Genomic DNA, 17,918 nt, shown 5'->3' with positions numbered 1-17,918 from the left:
CCACACCTCATTATGTGTTTCACTGTCCCATTGAGTAAACTGGAACCCGGCCAGGGAAGGGCAGATCTGGCGATCTTCTGCACACTGCTGCAAGGGCGCTAGAGAGGATGGCAAGATCACAAAGAGAGATTAAAAGTGGGTCAAGTGCATTCCTTACTCCCTTCAGAATGATACTGAGTGGGACGAGAGACGAGAGGCACAGTTACCTCATTGTCTTCCAGCAAAGGCTCAAGTATCACCAGTGGCTGGCTGGCTGCCAATCTGCGTCCCTGACTCTTCTGGGGGCAAGCAGATGCATCGGCCACACCCACGCTGGAGTGAGGCTATGCACTGTCATCGCACAAATTAGTAAAATACTAGAGGAGAAACCTAAAGCACAGACATTCGATTCTAAAATGAATTCTGTGACCTATGCTATATAGCTGGGAAATCAAACGCTTCGTCTTAAAAATACACTAAGTGCATAGGCAATCATGTAATGGTACTTTAACTTATTTTTAGTCCCAAACTAGAGAAGACTTACTTCAGGGGATTAGAGCCCCAAATGAGAGCACAAACTTGGAAAATATTGTTAGCACAAAAACTATACTAAACAAAATTGAGGCAAGAATAGAAATGACAAGAATGGGAGCTGTAACAACTGCCCAGCCTGGGGGGGGAGTATTAATTTCATTCAACACGTAAAAATGACTGCACTTGAGATGAAGATCAGTGAGAGTACGAACACTGCAGTGGAAATCTGCAGGAGGGGGCAGCTCTTCTGGGACCCCAAGTGTAGCTACTGCACTGCACGCACCTGGCCTCCCTACCTGCTGGCACCTCATTACAACATCCCGAGGAGAATCCCCAACTCAGGCGTGGAGGCGTAAATGCGAGGGATGCTAAAATCTCTGTCAAGCCAGTATAGGGGACTGATAATAGGAGAGATCAGTTCTTAGACTGCTGCAGAGGAGTCTCAAAACAATTCACAATGCTCTCTTCTCCTCAGGGCCCCCTGGATGGGGAGCAAATAAAGACAAAGCCTCTCTGGCTAGGCAAAGGTCTCTCTAAGTCCCCTTCCCAAGAACAAACTCTGACACTCCAGGAGGAATCCAGGTCTCCAAAATGTGACTTGGAGAGCTGACTGCAAACAGTGGGCACCTAAGGTACAGGGCACATCAAGACCAAGAGGCAATGGTTTACTGTTTTAGACTCCATGCCGCAGAGAAGACAAAAGTTAGTGGGTTGCAAGGTACTCCCAAAAGGATACACAATTTGGCATTCCAGAGGAAACTTCTGGGTAATTTAAGCAACATAAGAGCATGATGGGTTTATTGTACCCCATGGTTATGTAAAAAAATTCCCCAATGACTGAAATGCTCTGGTGAAAGGCATCACTTGTACTTACCTTTTAAATCTGTCATTTCTACACAACCTAACTCTGGCAACTCCAGAGGTTCTCCCGTGGAGAGAGTCTGGACATCAGAGGGAAACAGCAGTTCACTTCTGTAGTCCTGGCAGTGGAGAGTGGACAGAAACACCCCTGCTGTGCTGCACTCATCAAATGAGGCTGCTGTCTTCTGAAACATGGGATCAATCTGAACAGAGAGACAGAAGAAACTGAAGATTTATGGCATGTAGCCAAGGGAAAGATAAACTCTCATGCATTTGGCCCCGCTCATTAGCAGGTATATACACTGGACTGAAATATCTCCACTCATGGTCAAAAGCGGTTTTTTTTTTTTTTGAGATGGAGTCTTACTCTGCCGCCCAGGCTGGAGTGCAGTGGCGTGATCTTGGCTCACTGCAACCTCTGCCTCCCAGGCTCAAGCGATTTTTGGGCCTCAGCCTCCGAAGTAGCTGGGACTACAGGTATGCACCACTACACCAGGCTAATTTTTGTATTTTTAGTAGAGACGGGGTTTCACCATGTTGGCCAGGCTGGTCTCAAACTCCTGACCTTAAGTGATCCACCCACTTTGGCCTCCCAAAGTACTGGGACTACAGTTGTGAACCACCGCACCCAACAAAAGTGGCTTTCTAACTGATCAGATAAAATCCCGGTTCAAAAGAAAGGCTGGTTATAGTCAGGGGATAAACATATACCGCTCCAGAAGACAGTATGTGGTGGCAAGTGTACACTGTGTCAAATGGCTTTTTTATAATACATCTGGACGTGTATCCTTGCTGCTGGTCTCCTTCTATAAGTCACTAACAAATTCCATTGGCTTAAAAAGCCTGTATGATAGGGCTAGTCACAGGGTTCTATTGTTCCTCTGAACAGAAATATCTTCTAAAGTTTGGAAGAACATACCCAAGATATCCAGGCAAAGGACAGAGTCAGTAGGGCTAGCTGGCTGGGTAAAACCTGAGAGAGGTTTTAAGAAGGTCCCTAAGGCTGGGTCAGGAGCAGGAGTGGCATGGCCATATGACACCAAACCCAAAGGCAAAAACAGGCACTGGGCATAAGAACAGGGACAGGGTGAACCACACACATGTGCAGCAAGAGGCTAGAAGCCCCCTGGGACTCTGCAGGTGACCTTGAGACAGGAGATACGGTTGGGTATGGGGTTCACAGGTCTTCCTGATGCCTCAGAATGTGGCTACTACGGAGAGAGAGGGGCTTGGATAGGACAACACAGATATGCCTCCCTAGCCCCCTTAGCTTGGAGTCCAAGCTTATCAGAACTGAGGTTCAGTCCTGCCATACCATAAACCCATCTCACCATTCTTTGTCCCAGAGCAGCACATTCATCATCTCCACATTCTCCCGTCCCCTTAGCCCTCAGGCAGCCACACGACCAAGTCGGTTTCCTCCCAGTGCATCTTTCCATCTCCAGAGCCAGCAATATGACCCTTATCTCTGGCCTCTCCCAATTCCCATCCTAAAAATACCAGTGCCATTACTCCTATTCCCTTCTCAAATGCTATCCAGAGTAATGGTTTCCCACCTGGAGGCTTGCACCCCTAAAAGTCTTGGGTAAGTAGTTAACAGAAGTATACTCAGCACTTCAGAGCCAACATGGAAATTGTACACTGACCCACATTAAAGCTGAAAGCACTACGACAATGTTCCTCACTTGTGTCTAGAATTATATCATGTGTGACAACAGAGGGATTTATATCCCCAAGCAATTCAATGGGACAATGAATTATGGCTGACCGTGTAGTTTGAGTAGATGAAACCTTCTGAAACAAGGGTCCACAGTAAGGAAGGACCACAATAAAAGGCCTTAGAATAGACTGAATGATAAAGTTCAAGATCTCTTTAGGTGATTTCTAAAAGCAAATCCTTGGCGCTAGCCAAACTCGTATACTCTCCAGCTTCCTAATCAGAACCTTCCTGTGCTATGGCTTTTGCTTTTACACCTCTGCTTAGAATCACCTCCCTGGCAATGCCTACCTGACAGACACCTAGCCTTCCTTCACGGCCCAGTTCAAGTCTTGCTTCTTCCATAAACTCTGAGCCCTACCAACTCTGGTTTCCTATAGTATGTGCCTTGACCTTCCTTGCATTCATCTACCTGTATTCTCCTGGCATAAAGAACTGAAGCATAATCAGGTTTGAATCCTCTATGACAGCAAATGTTCTGCACATACCAAAGAGCTGTGTCCAAAAGAGATCGGCTCATATATAAAGAAGTGCTCTCAACTAGACACACCCAAACATTTGCTTTCTGATCTCTAAGAAAATGAGAGTTTACAACTGTAATCCCAGGTGTACTTGGAGGCCGAGGCAGGCAGATCACTTGAGGTCAGGAGTTTGAGACCAGCATGGCCAACATGGCAAAACCCCATCTCTACTAAAAATAAAAAAATTAGCCAGGCGTGGTGGTGCACGTCTGTAACCCCAGCTACTTGGGTGGCTGAAGCAGGAGAATTGCTTGAACCCAGGAGGTGGAGGTTGCAGTGAGCCAAGATTGAACCATTGCAATCCAGCCTGGGCAACAGAGTGAGACTCCATCTTAAAAAAAAAAAAAGAAAAGAAAATGAGAGTTTAATAAACAGTTGAAGCTTTAAATTCTGTTTGTGACAATCCATCCCTCTTTTTTATCTTCCATACTCTTGATGATTACAAGTTTACAGCAACTTACAGAGCAAAAAAAGCTTTCCAGGATTGGAGTATTTTGGCATTTCTTCATGACAGTATTCATTTCACTTGGCATAAACATACCATAGCCTGTCAATATCAGGCTTAGAGAAATCAGCCCTACTTGCTGCTCTCTCCTTTTGTCTTTATAACCATGGGAAAAGCTAATGCAGGCCTGGGAAATAGTCCGTTTTCCTCAGGCTCCCAGAATTGAGATTATCTGGTAAGAAAGATGACAACTACAAAACAGAATTTCCAAACATCCTGTACTTAATAATCCCTGATTGATTTGAACATTTCACCATAGAATCAAAAGCAAGAATGACAGTAAGGGCCAGGAGCGGTGGCTCACGTCTGTAATCCCAGCACTTTGGGAGCACCAGTGGGCAGATCACTTGAGATCAGGAGTTCGAGACTAGCCTGGTCACCATGGTGAAACCCCATCTCTACTAAAAATACAAAAAAACTTAGCTGGGCGTGGTGGTGTGTCCCAGCTACATGGGAGGCTGAGGCACGAGAATCGTTTGAACCGGGGAGGCAGAGGTTGCAGTGAGCCAAGATCATGCCACTGTACTCTAGCCTGGGCCACAGAGCGAGACCCTGTCTCCAAAAAAAAAAAGAATGACAGTAAGATAAATTCCAGATTATCTGGGAAGGGGAAAAAACAAGGAGAATTGGGGGAGGGAAGGGAAGGTAGAAAGGGCTTTCTGGATCCCTATGACTAATAAATAATACCGCTTCAGATGTGTGTAGCATATCACCATGTTTAAAGACCTTGACATAGGCCGGGTGCGCTGACTCACACCTGTAATCCCAGCACTTTGGGAGGCCAAGGCGGGTGGCAGATCACAAGGTCAGGAGATCAAGACCATCCTGGCTAACACGGTGAAACCCCATCTCTACTAAAAATACAAAAAATTAGCCGGGCATGGTGGCGGGTGCCTGTAGTCCCAGCTACTCGGGAGGCTGAGGCAGGAGAATGGCGTGAACCCGGGAGGTGGAGCTTGCAGTGAGCTGAGATAGCGCCACTGCACTCCAGCCTGGGTGACGGAGCAAGACTCTATCTCAAAAAAAAAAAAAAGAGAGAGACCTTGACATAAATGGATTCACTAATATAAAACCGAGATGTGGGTGGGGCCAGCATTCCCCGTTTTTGATGGTATATGACAGTGAGATTCACACCTCTTCCCAGGTCACAGAGCTAAGCACCACACCTGGTCTGTGTCAAGGTCTTTAAACATGGTGATATGCTACACACATCACCCACAGTTAACGCTGACACACACGTAAGGGAAAAAATACAACTCCCTCTCCCCACAAGAGCCAGCCACTCTCGCCTCTCCCCTCCCTCTTAGGCCTCATTCTCAGTGATTCTCCTTCCTCTGGCCCCTCCCCGCCCGTGCACAGCAATGCCCCGCTCACCTCACCACTCAGCATGGGCATGGCAATGCCCCAGCTCCCTAGCCCCTTGCACACTCAGTCTTACCACTACCATCTGCTATAAGAACACTGGCATTCATCTCACTGTTGCCCTTTATCTGGCTTATTTATTAATTACACAAAAAGACCCAAGACACCCACAATTCTACATTTCTTGGACTCTAAGATCTACAGAACTCTGATGCCACCTCCCACCCCACCACAGCCCCCATCTCTCACTCCTCAAAAACTGGTGTTTCCTCAGGGCCCTCTAGACTCAGTCATCAGCAAAATTCTCTCTATTGCCCACTTAGTTCCTGAGGATTATCTCCACCTACTTATTCTAATTTATGTATTCTCAATGGTGTTCTCATTTCACTCTCAAGGGGTGAAAACTGTTTCCTAGAGGCAAGGTGGAAAAAATCTTAGATATTACAATAATGTTTGCCTATCCAAACCTCTACCCTATCTGACAAAATCTTATTCCTTAGTATTTCATTTCAAGGGGAAGGAGTAGGCACAAAATGTCTAAATGGGTCTGAAGGGGCAAAAGTGATAAAAAACAGGCTGAGGGGCACTGCTCCAATTGAGACATGGTGCCAGCCTGAGGATATGCTTCCCCTGCGGGCCTCTGCAATGGCTGCTTTCTCTTCACAGCCCTCAAACCAGTGGCCTACAGGTGGGCCAGGTGATTGCAGCATCCAACTATCCCCCCTCCCAATTTCTAATGCCCCAGCTCTGAGTACAACATCAGCCTTTGCCACTGTCTGCCCATCTGTGTTGCAGTCATCTTCCAATCCCCAGGTCACAACCTGTCCTTCTTCTCGGAAGATCTTAGTATTAGTTTATGGCTCATTATTAGTCTCCAAATTTATTCCTGGTGTAGCTCTTATTGATTTCAATATCCATGTTGATCCATCCAGTACACTGTCTCTTGGTTGATATCCTCTCCTTCAATGGTCTCCTTCATCCTAAGAAACCCAGGACTCCAAGACAGCCAAGTAAGACACCAACACAGCCTAGTAAGACCCCTACCTCGCCTCCGCCATTTCTTCCCTTGCCTACTCTGAGTTGAGTCATTAACCATGACTGCAACCTCTCCATACGCTCAATTCTAAGGGCCCGTCTCTGGCAACCACCTCCTACATTTCCAGCTCACCCCTTCTTGTCCCCAGCACCATGAAGTCTTTGACCCCACCAGGCCTACAATCTACTGATTATATTACTTTCCACTGCCCCTCATTCCCCTCTCTTCCGAGGTAAAATTCCCTAAGCAGTGAATGCAACCACACCTTTACACATGCACTCGCCTCCTCCAGTGTCCCTTTCCAGCTGTGTCCATTCACTCAGCTCAACAGGATCCTATATTAAACCCAACTTTCTGCCTACTCCATGATTGTACCCACACAGCTATTCACGGCTGGACAAAGACACAAAATCATGCTGACTGACCTCACTTTATATCCATCTGCCACCACCCTCAAGTAGACCTTAAGTTGTCTGACAGTCACACCATATCTCCCTAGTTCATGTACTCGCCCACCTCCTAGAGGACTCTTTCCTACCCTTTCCCCTCCTCACGCCCCCAGTGCCTTCCTCCCCTATCCTCACTGTAAGCTGATGACCTGGCTTCCTGTTTTAAGACAGTATCCAGAAGGCTCCCCCATGAGTGCACCCAAACAACACCCCTGTCAGCCGAGCCCAACCTGTGCTGTCCATTCCCTTCCTCTCACCTGCGCAAGGACATCACCCTGGCAATTCTCCTTTCTGCTGCATCATCAATAATCCCTTCTCCGAACTAGACTGCTGTCATCAACAAAATATGCTGTCATTTCTCCCATTCAAAAACAAAATTGAAACTCTTGGCCTTACTTTTCCCTCCATTTGCTATCCCAGTACTCTGCTCCAAATTATAGCAAAACTCTTCAAAACAACTACCTATATTCAAGTGTTTTCAGTCCTTTCCTCCCATTTATCATAAAAAAATTTCAGATCCACAAGAATGTTGAAACAGTAATATGAATCTCTGTAAAGCTTCTACTCAGATTCCCCAATGGGTAGCATTTTGCATATTTGTTTTCACTTTCTCTCTATATATCTCTTTCCCCACCCCAGAGTCTTTTGTCAGTAATCCTCATGACACTTCACCATGTCCCAGTTACTAAACTACTGCCTCTCAGCTCTAAGCCTACCCTCTCTCCTTGGCTGTGATGCGGGATCTGGGACATTCAGCTTTGCCAGCAGTTCCCTGTTAGGCTCTACCAAGAAGGGGCACTAGAGGGAGACTACAGGCTCCAAGGGAGAGAAGGCACTTGCTCCTTTCTGCAGGCTGCATGTTAGGAGAGCGTCACCCAGCAGTGTTCCACCCCGGCTGCAGCAGAGCCCATTTGTAGCAGCAGCTAAACCCCACTGGCAGATTTTCACACTCATAGAACCAGCCTTATTGAGACACCAGCACCAGCCAGCATGCCCCCGCTCCAGGGTCTGGGTCCTGGGCACACAATCCCCTCCCTCAAACTCAGGGACACTAGCATCAGCCAAGCCCTTCCCTGGAGGTCTGAGCTTGAGTACCAGAGGGGCCCCCACTCCAAGCTATTAGTGGCCTCAGGTTGCCACATTTGGCATGGTTGATCATTCCCCACTCCCTAAAATATTCTCATTTGGATACCACGCTCTTCTGGTTTTCCTCCTACCTACTGGATGTTCTTCAGCTCTCTGAACTCCTAAGATTGGGGAAAAGGAACTCCCAGTCTTTTTCCCACATACATTCATTTCCTTGGTGACCAATTCCAGTTTTGTGACCTTAATTACCATTTATGAATGTTGTGGAGGTAAGAGAGAGAAGTAATCTAGTCTATTGCTGGTGGGAGAGTAAATTAGTACCTTTTTTGAGGGCAACTTAAAATCCATGTCTCAGAATTTTCTTACAGATATTCTCCCATACGAGTGCAAAGATAATATGTATTAGAATGTTCACTGAAACAATGTTTTTAATGGCAGAATTAAAAAATAAAATTGTAGTAACACCTGTTTGCTTTAAATTAACTGTGCTAATTATAGATGAGGCCTCCAGTACCATTTGTTTAAGCAGATTGCTTAGGATTTGCTAGATGGATGATTTAAAGCTAGGATTCTGGGGTTAGACCACTTAGCTTCAACTTCTAGCTCACTTACTAGATGTGTCGTTTTGGGCAAGTCATTGTGCCTCAGTTACCTCTTCCTAAAATGATACAAGAATGTTGTGAGGATTAAATGAGTTAATACAGGTTACAGGTTTAAGGAAGCACATGGTGCTCACTATGTGTACATTAAATGTTAGCTAACGTAACCACTGCTACATTTACCAGGAAATAAAATTAATTTTTTATCAATTACATTTCTCAGCAATTTGCAGTCTCTTCCTTCTCAATCATTCTGAAACACTGAGGGACTTACTTTTAGTCTTTACTATCAAGCTAAAAGATGATAATGCAGAGATATCAGCTGAATGTTTTACTCCCTTGAGGCTTAAACAGGCACACACCAGCAAGGCAGCCTTAGCCCTGCCAAGTCTCAGCCCCTAAGGTTCTGAATTAGTCAGAAACCACACTGCGCATACAGTTCCTCACCTCACACTTGCGATCTGCTTCAGAGACATTAAGGTTGTTTATGTTCTGCTCAATGGTTCTGCGTAAGTGCTTCTTCTTTGGCTTTGGAGCCTTTTTGGTTGTTCCCATTTCAGTAGCACTTCCATCTAAAAGGAGAAATACAATTGCGTACTGCAAGGGCTGCTTTGAAGCATGTGATGAACTAACTCAAGTTCTTCAAAACTGTCGTAATTTAAACATGTGAGGCCGGGTGTGGTGGCTCATGCCTGTAATCCTAGCACTTTTGGAGGCTGAGGCAGACAGATCGCTTGAACTCAGGAATTTAAGACCAGCCTGGCCAACATGACAAAACCCCGTCTCTACAAAACGGTACAAAAATTAGCCAGACATGGAGATGCAGACCTGTAGTCCCAGCTACTTGGAGTGGTGAGGCAGGAGGATCACTTGAACTTGGGAGCCAGAGGCTGCCGTGAGCCAAGATCACACCACTGCACACCAGCCTGGGTGACAAAGTGAGCCTCGTTTCAAAAAAAAAAAACTCTAACCCCAACCAAACAAAAAACATGCAGTTCTCTCAAAACATCAGGCATATTTAATCTGCAACTTATGGAGAAACCAAACTATTAGATTTGGCTTCTCACGCAAGTCCATTTCCAAAGACTCCCAGATCAGAAGTTCCTTACTTGGTGATGTTTACACAACCTAGCCTAAATAAAATATAAACGCTTTTATAAGGCCCTTCTCTTTTTCAAGGAAATATAACTTTAGTGTTTGAGTATCTTCTCATGTAAGACCGTATATGGTTCTAAAAATGCCCTGTCTTCAATAAAATGAGATCACTGATTTCTTGTGACCTTCTTCTAGTATATTACTCAAGTAACTACCTGGTATGCCCTAAAAAGAGCCACTTAAATCCAGATCCCTACCCACCTACCAGCAACATGGCCTTCCACTTCTTCCAAAGACGGTGCATCTTTGCCCAGCCCCCCAAGGACTCTGTATACATCAGCATGGACGGCATCCACGCGCACGGCATATATCTTGGTGCTGGCATCCAGAGTACCCGCAGCCACCTAGTCAAACAATCAGAGCTGCACTCACAAAGATGCACAAAAAAGAACTTCTGAACAGGTAAAACACAGCAAGCTTCACAAAATATTTATTTGCCCCAAGGAAGCAATGACAAAGATCCCTCTATGACTGACAGGGAATAAACAGAATATATATTTTCTCTGTATTTCATCAGTTTAGGAAATGAGAGTAAATTAACTAACATAACATCTAAATGAGAAGTCTCTCATGTATTTGCAGAATTCAACTGTGTTATGCCAAGTAGTAGAAATCATCATCATTTAATTCAGATGCAAGAGAAAGTGGACATCATTCTTACTTTAAAGTTGGTTGGTTCAGTGTCTTTCTGTTTAAGAATCTCTGACATAAAATCGATCAAGTGCAAACCAAAAGCATTCTTGGTAGTGATTTTCTGAAAACAGAAAATTGCAGAAAGGATTGTTATTTATAGCCTAGGCTCATGTAAATAATGCTGCTTTTAACAGAGGAAGCTAAGTCTTTACATAGGAATACCCACATATTGTCACTGATCTCTCTTCCCAAAAACACTTGTCAAGAGCCAAATCCTCACAGGCATGTCCTCATGTTCAAGGCTAGGGAATGATGGCACAAAATTCCTGAATGCTCAGTGTGTGCAGGCCCTGCTCTAAGCACTGCATGCTCCAAACAACTTCATGAGGCAGGCACTACCCCCATTCTCCAGAGAAGGACACGGAAGCAAAATGGTTGGGTGGCTCACACACAGCTTAGAGGCATGTAGCCTCCAACTCAGGCTAGCTCCAGAACTCTACTATTAACTCATGCGCCATGCTGCCTTTCTAGATACACGGCGGATAGCTGGCAGCCTCTCAGGAGGTGCACCATGGGTCCAGAGGAAACAGTAAAACCACCAGCATTACTGGTGGAAACCACCAGCACTAAGATGACTCACTGGAGAATTATCATCATTGATTGTGCATTATCTACAGAAACAAGATAGCTGGATTTCCCCTGTGATCAAGGGATCACATCTTCAATAATAAACCAGCAGATACTCACATTTTCAGTGGACAGTTTGATACAGGTGGAGTAATGTTCCGTAATCTGTGTGTTTGTAAACTTGGGGATAGTAGCTGAAACGTCAATACTCCTAAATGGAAAACAAAAACAAACAACTGGCAAGAATCCATGAGAGTTTAAATTTTCAAAACCTAGACCCCTGAAGTTTTGTGGAGATGCCTGGACCTACGCAGCCCACATCAAGGCAGCCGCCTCAAGAAGAACCAGCCCAGGAGCCCCTCACCTGCTGGAGGGGGAGGCCAATAAGCGAGGTGAGTCAGTGCTGAACTGCAAATCAAAGACCCTTGAGCGCCTCCGCTGCAGCCGCTCCTTCTCATCGTCATTCTGAGGAAAGTCTTCGAGGACTGGGGTGCCAGGAATATTGAGAGGCGCCTTCCTGGGCAGGGGCATCGGGAATACCCGCTCTGAAGGAGAGGAGGCACTGTGGGGGTGTCCTCGCGTCTCTGAAGAAGAGTTATTCATTGTGGCTGGCAGTGCTGGAACAAAATTCTTGCTCAAGAAACCTTCAAGAGAACATTTCCTATATCCAAAGAAGACTTGAGCCTGTCACAGGGGTGGAGGTTCACCACACACTGTCCACTGAGATCTTCTCCAACTCTAATACTTAATGGCTAGAACCTCTAGAGTTTGGGTTTCTTGGAGGTGCAGGGGGGAGGCCATAGGTTTCTGATGCTTCTTTGCTAATCTGGGACAAATATCCACTCTGCAGCTATTGTGAATTTAAGTACTGCACGGATATAAAAATGGATGATATAATGTTGCTGCCTCTGATAAGCTCACAAACTGGACAACAGACATATACAACCCATCATGCCAGGTAAGACAAGGGAGAGACAGATGCTGAGACAAGGGTGAGGTATGGCCTATAGAGTCAGACAGGCTGGGCTCTAATCCCAGCTCCTCCATATCTTGGCAAACAGACAGAGAAAAAACAACATAAACATGTAAAACAAATAGAATGTTCCAAAGAATCATCCAGATTATTTGCTAACTACAAAGGTAAAAATGTCTTTTACAATAAAAACTCTACCAGTCACCACATTAACCAGTCATATGTAGCCTCACTAAAAATCAATCTAAAAGTTACTCATCTCTTCATGTGACACAATGTGAAATTCATAGCATCACCCAGGAAATATTTCCACCAAACATGTTTAACCTAAATTTAACCAAAGAACTTTAGATCTTTAACTTCTGGTTTATAAGAAATACAAGGGGTCGAGGAACAAGTTAAATGATATCACAAGGAAACACTCAGACAAATCTAGAATGCAGGACAGTTTTCAAGAAAACTAGCTCAGTCTCTTAACTTAAAAGATAACCAAAAAAAAAAAAAAAAAAAAAAAAAAGGCTGGACACGGTAGCTCATCCCTGTAATCTTACCCTTTGGGTGGCGGAGGTGGGAGGATCCCTTGAGGCCAGGAGTTAAGAAACAGCCTGGGCTACCGGGCACGGCGGCTCATGCCTATAATCCCAGCACTTTGGGAGGCCGAGGTGGGTGGATCACCTGAGGTCAGGAGTTAGAGACCAGCTGGCCAATATGGTGAAACCCCGTCTCTACTAAAAATACAAAAGTTAGCTGGGCGTGGGGGCGGGCGCCTGTAATCCCAGCTACTCAGGAGGCTGAGGTGAGATAATCGCTTGAACCCGGGAGACAGAGGTTGCACTGAGCCAAGATTGTGCCATTGCACTCCAACCCAGGCAACAAGAGTGAAACTCCGTCTCAAAAAAAAAAAAAAAAAAAAAAAGATGCTTATTAGTATCAGTCATCCAACTGGGTTAGACAGGTAGGTATCTAATCCCAGAATTTAGGGAAAGTTCCAGATGAGATACACACACTGGGAAGTCATCACTTGTAGAGGGTATTCAGAGCCATAATACTAGATGAGATCACTAAATAACTGAGTAGAGGAACACTGTAAAGGTTTAAAGAGCAGGAAAGCACTTTGGGAGGCTGAGGCAGGCAGATCACATGAGGTCAGGAGTTCGAGACCAGCCCGGCCAACATGGTGAAACCTTGTCTCTACTAAAAATACAAAAATTAGCTGAGCGTGGTGGTGGGCGCCTGTAATCTCAGCTACTTGGGAGGCTGAGGCAGGAAAATCGCTTGAACCTGGGAGGTGGAGGCTGTAGTGAGCCGAGATGGCGCCACTACACTCTAGCCTGGGCAACAGAGTGAGACTCTGTCACAAAAAAAAATAAATAAATAAAAATAAAGAAGGAGAAACCAGCAAAAGAGCTGGGAAATGTGCAACTAGTGAGGTGGGAGAAAATCAGGAGAATGTGGCATTCTAAAAGCCAGGTGAAGAAAGTATTTTTAGGGGAGGAGGATGTGATAAACTATGTAGAAGATGACTGAGAACTGATCATTGGATTTAGAACCTAGGGTTACTAGTGATCTTGACAAAAACAGTTTTCCTAGAGTAGTAAGGGAGAAAGCTGAACTGGAGTGGTTCAAGTGAAGATGGGAGAAGAGAAACTGGAGACAGCAAACGATGACAAGGTGTTCAAGGATTTTTTTTTTTTTTTTTTGGGACTGAATCTTGCTTTGTCGCCCAGGCTGGAGTGCAGTGGCAGGATCTCAGCTCATTGCAACTCCGCCTCCCAGGTTCAAGCGATTCTCCTGCCTCAGCCTCCTGAGTAGCTGGGACTACAGGCGCCCGCCACCATGCCCAGCTAATTTTTTGTATTTTTAGTAGAGACGGGGTTTCACACTGTTAGCCAGGCTGGTCTCGAACTCCTGACCTCGTGATCTGCCTGTCTTGGCTTCCCAGAGTGCTGGGATTACAGGCGTGAGCCACCACGCCCAGCCCAAGGACTTCTACTGTAAAAGGGGGGAGATAAATGAGAAGGTGAGAGTTGAAAGGAAAGTGAGGAATTTTTAAGACAAAAAAACAAAACAAACAAACAAACAAAAACCTCAGCATGGTAGAAAGAATGAAGCAAAGAGATTGCATTAGTTTTCTATGGCTGCTGTCACAAATGACCACAAACCTAGTGGCTTAAACACACATGTGGCTGGGCGCAGTGGCTCACGCCTGTAATCCCAGCACTTTGGGAGGCCGAGGCGAGCAGATCATGAGGTCAGGAGATCGAGACCATCCTGGCCAACACGGTGAAACCCCATCTCTACTAAAAATACAAAAAATGAGCCGGGCGCAGTGGCGGGTGCCTGTAGTCCCAGCTACTCGGAAGGCTGAGGCAGAAGAATGGCATGAACCCAAGAGGTGGAGCTTGCTGTGTGTGAGTCGAGATCGCGCCACTGCACTTCAGCCTGGGTGACAGAATGGGACTCCGTCTCAAAAAACAAAAACAAAAACAAAACCACACGTGTATGTGTTCTCTTGCAGTTGTGGAGGGTTACATTCATTCTGGAGGCTTTGAGGGGAGGATCTGTTCCTTGCCTTTTGCAGCTTCAGAGCTGCCTACATTCCTTGGCTCACTGTCCCCCCATCACTCTAACCTCTTGTTCTGTCATCACATCTGCTCTCACTCTGCCCCGACGACCTTCCTCTTACAAGGACCACCGTGATTAAACTGGGCCCACCCACATGATCCGTGATAGTCTTCTCAACAGCCTTAACTTAATCACATGTGCAAAGTCCCTTTCACCATGTAAGATAACATATTCACAGGTTCTGGACACCTTTAGGGCAAGTGTTATTCAGCCTATCACAGTGACCATCCAACATAAAAGGTAAAATTTGCTGAACAATGTACTCAAGCAGGTAAAGGGGTTGCCTTTGTAGAGAGCACAGAAAGCCCATCCTCAGCAACAGGAGAAAAGACAGAGGCACAGGCACAGATGCAGGCAGGGAGCAGGTGCAACGCCAGACTTGGGGATGTTCCTTTTTGTTTGTTTGTTTTTTTTTTTTTTTCAGTAAAATAGGAAGTAAAAACAAGGCTGGGCGCAGTGGCTCATGCCTGTAATCCTAGCACTTTGGAGGCCAAGGTGGGAGGATCACTTGAGGTCAGGAGTTCGAGACCAGCCTGGCCAACAAGGCAAAACCCCGTCTCTACTAAAAATACAAAAATTAGCAAGGTGTAGTGGCGCATGTCTGTAATCCCAGCTACTCGGTAGGCTGAGGCAGGAGAATTGCTTGAGCCTAGGAGGCAGAGGTTGCGGTGAGCCAGAATCAAGCCACTGCACTCCAGCCTGGGGGACAGAGCGAGACTCTGTCTCAAAAAAAAAAACAACAACAACAAAAAAAAACGGTTGTTGGAGTCAGGGAACCAGAGAGTGAATTAGAAAGATATAGGTGGTATTGAGAAGTGGGGTACTTTGCCAGGCATCTGTGGTTCCAGCTACTCAGGAGGCTGAGCTTGCTTGCGCTCAGCAAGGCTGCAGTGAGCTAGGACAGCACCTGTCAATAGCCACGCACTCCAACCTGGGCAACACAGCAAGACTCTGTCTCTAAAAAATAATAGGCCGGGCGCGGTGGCTCATGCCTGTAATCCCAGCACTTTGGGAGGCTGAGGCGGGCAGATCACAAGGTCAGGAGATCGAGACCACCCTGACTAACACAGTGAAACCCCATCCCTACTAAAAATACAAAAAATTAGCTGGGTGTGGTGGCAGGAGCCTGTAGGCCCAGCTACTCGGGAGGCTGAGGCAGGAGAATAGCGTGAACCCGGGAGGCGGAGCTTGCAGTGGGCCGAGATTGCGCCACTGCACTCCAGCCTGGGCGATAGAGCGAGACTCCGTCTCAAAAAAAAAAAACAAAAAAAAAACAAAGTAAAAATAGGAAGGGAGGAGGCAAGAGACAGAGACATTTTTAGAAACGGAATCAAGAGGACTTGTGAGGACAGTATTTGGATGTGAGCACAGTAGGCTACAGGCTAAGGAAGGAAGCTGGACCTTTGGAGAGGATACCTTAACAGAAATAGGAAGCACTGAAGGAGAACCTTGTCTAAGAGAGAAACTAAACTTGGAATTAGAGGCATGCTTTAATTCTCCAAATCTTCTTTCCGTGGTTTCTCTCCTTGCCTTTGATATTATGCATTCATTCATTCAACCGATGGTTACTGAGCTCAAAGACACTTCCTATGTCTACTTCCTCATTTCCCACTCATTTTTAAACCCACTCTGGTCTGGTTCCTATTCCAACTTCATGAGAACTATCTTTTCGTGATCATCTACAACTTCCATGTTGCCTAAACCCTATGGTCATTTTCTGGCCTTTCTCTTGGAATCCAGCAGCATTTGAAACAGCTGACAGTCCCTTCCTTGTTGAAACACTCTTGGCTTCTTCCTATACCACTGTCTTTTGAGTTTTTCCAGCTCATCCTTCTCTATCCAGCTTCTAAATGTTGGTCCTAGATGTGCAGGGCCTTCCTAGTGTTCTCACCTGTTCCCATGGTTTTATGGTCTAATGGTCTATATGATAATGGTATCCAAATTTATTTCTCAATCCATGGGTCAATTCCCTGAGTGGTCCATATAACTCCCCTGAGAGCCAAATTCTCATTTAAGTGATTATAGATCCCTTCACCTGAGTCTCTCTCTGGTAAGTCACACATACCATGTCCAAAATGTAACTCAATTTCCAAATCTCTTACCCAAGGCCTCCAGACCCTGCCTACGTGTCAGGCCTCACTAAGCTTGGTCACAATGTTCTGGTCAGGTCCTAGGCCAGGCCAGGCTCTTCCCTGCCTCATTTTTGTACTTGCTCCTTCTGCCTGAAACACGTTCCCTAGTATCTGCCTAAAGATCTTCCCTGAACCCCTAGCGGAGCCACCCCCACTCCGCTATACTCAGTCACAGCACTCAACTTCATGTGTAATTATTTCTTTTGTTTACTGTCTCCCCAACTCCAACAGTATAGAGATATTATCAGTTTTGTTCGCCCAACGGGAGAGCTCAGTACTTCTGAATAGATGCAAAAATAAATGCATGCATGCTAACCATACAGCGGTAACCACATCGCTTCCAAAGCCCTGAAAATAACGTCTATTCCAGGAAAACCACCATTTTAATGGAGAGACACCGAGCACGCTTCGGGAGCCCAGGGAGGACGCCGCCCCACCACCAGCCCTGGAACTGAGGAGTGTGAGACCGGGCCCGCGCGCGCTCCGACACCGGCCGAAGCCGCTTTCTGATTGGCTGAGCGCACAAGGTCCGCCCGCCCCGCGCCGGCCCTCCTCTCCCCTCCTCTCCCCCCGCACCGGCCTCAGCTGTCGGCCGCAGGGCCAAGACCCGGGCTGAGCATATCCTCTCTCCCCGCCCAGGCCAGCCCGCCAGCCCTGCCCGCCCGAAGTACTGCTTCGCTCGCGGCCCTTCCCGCCGCCCCTCCCGACTGCCCAGCTCACCTGGGCCAGGAGGTCCCATCTTGCCTTGGCGTCTCCTGAGCTGGTTTTAAATCGCGCGCGTCGAGACGCCTGAGCGTCGTAACGGCCGCGTGACGTCGCCGGCGGGCGGGGCCAGCAGCGCGCCTGCGCAGACCACTTCGGGCCTCCGCGGGTGGCGGCAAGAATGAGGAGTTCTGGGTTGAGGACTCCGTCAGATTGGGCTTCTTGGGGTCGGTGGACCCCCTGAAATAGTATGAAAATCCCCTCCTTTCGAGCACTAGGTGCAGGACTGGGCTTGGGGACCCAGCGTCGAGCAGGGCGAGCAAGGTTCGTCTTTCGTGGAATTTACTTTCTTTCTTTTTTTTTTGAGACGAAGTCTAGCTCTTGTACCCCAGGCTGGAGTGCAGTGGCGCGATCTCGGCTCA

General features: G+C 46.6%; 1 protein-coding gene across 5 annotated transcripts in view; it reads right to left on the bottom strand.

Annotated features, from left to right (window-relative positions):
- Positions 1-17,628, bottom strand: part of NCAPH (non-SMC condensin I complex subunit H) — a 38,094-nt gene extending 20,466 nt beyond the window's left edge. For 2 of the 5 annotated variants that reach the window (XM_024242550.2, XM_063713324.1), the window contains exons 1-8: positions 17,515-17,627; positions 11,429-11,648; positions 11,185-11,275; positions 10,466-10,558; positions 10,010-10,148; positions 9,097-9,221; positions 1,388-1,577; positions 7-98 (exon numbers count right to left, since the gene is read on the bottom strand). In XM_024242550.2, coding sequence (XP_024098318.2) covers positions 7-98; positions 1,388-1,577; positions 9,097-9,221; positions 10,010-10,148; positions 10,466-10,558; positions 11,185-11,275; positions 11,429-11,648; positions 17,515-17,533 — 969 coding nt within the window. In that variant the 5' untranslated portion in view covers positions 17,534-17,627. Of the gene's footprint in view, positions 1-6; positions 99-1,387; positions 1,578-9,096; positions 9,222-10,009; positions 10,149-10,465; positions 10,559-11,184; positions 11,276-11,428; positions 11,682-17,514 lie in introns of all 5 variants that reach the window. The other 3 variants (XM_024242552.3, XM_024242549.3, XM_024242551.2) reach the window with 3 other exon arrangements.
- Between the last annotated feature and the right edge of the window lie 290 nt (positions 17,629-17,918).

Source organism: Pongo abelii, chromosome 12 (assembly GCF_028885655.2).
Source record: "Pongo abelii isolate AG06213 chromosome 12, NHGRI_mPonAbe1-v2.0_pri, whole genome shotgun sequence".
NCBI classification, from domain to species: domain Eukaryota; kingdom Metazoa; phylum Chordata; class Mammalia; order Primates; family Hominidae; genus Pongo; species Pongo abelii.
This window is presented reverse-complemented; position numbering and strand designations above follow the sequence as displayed.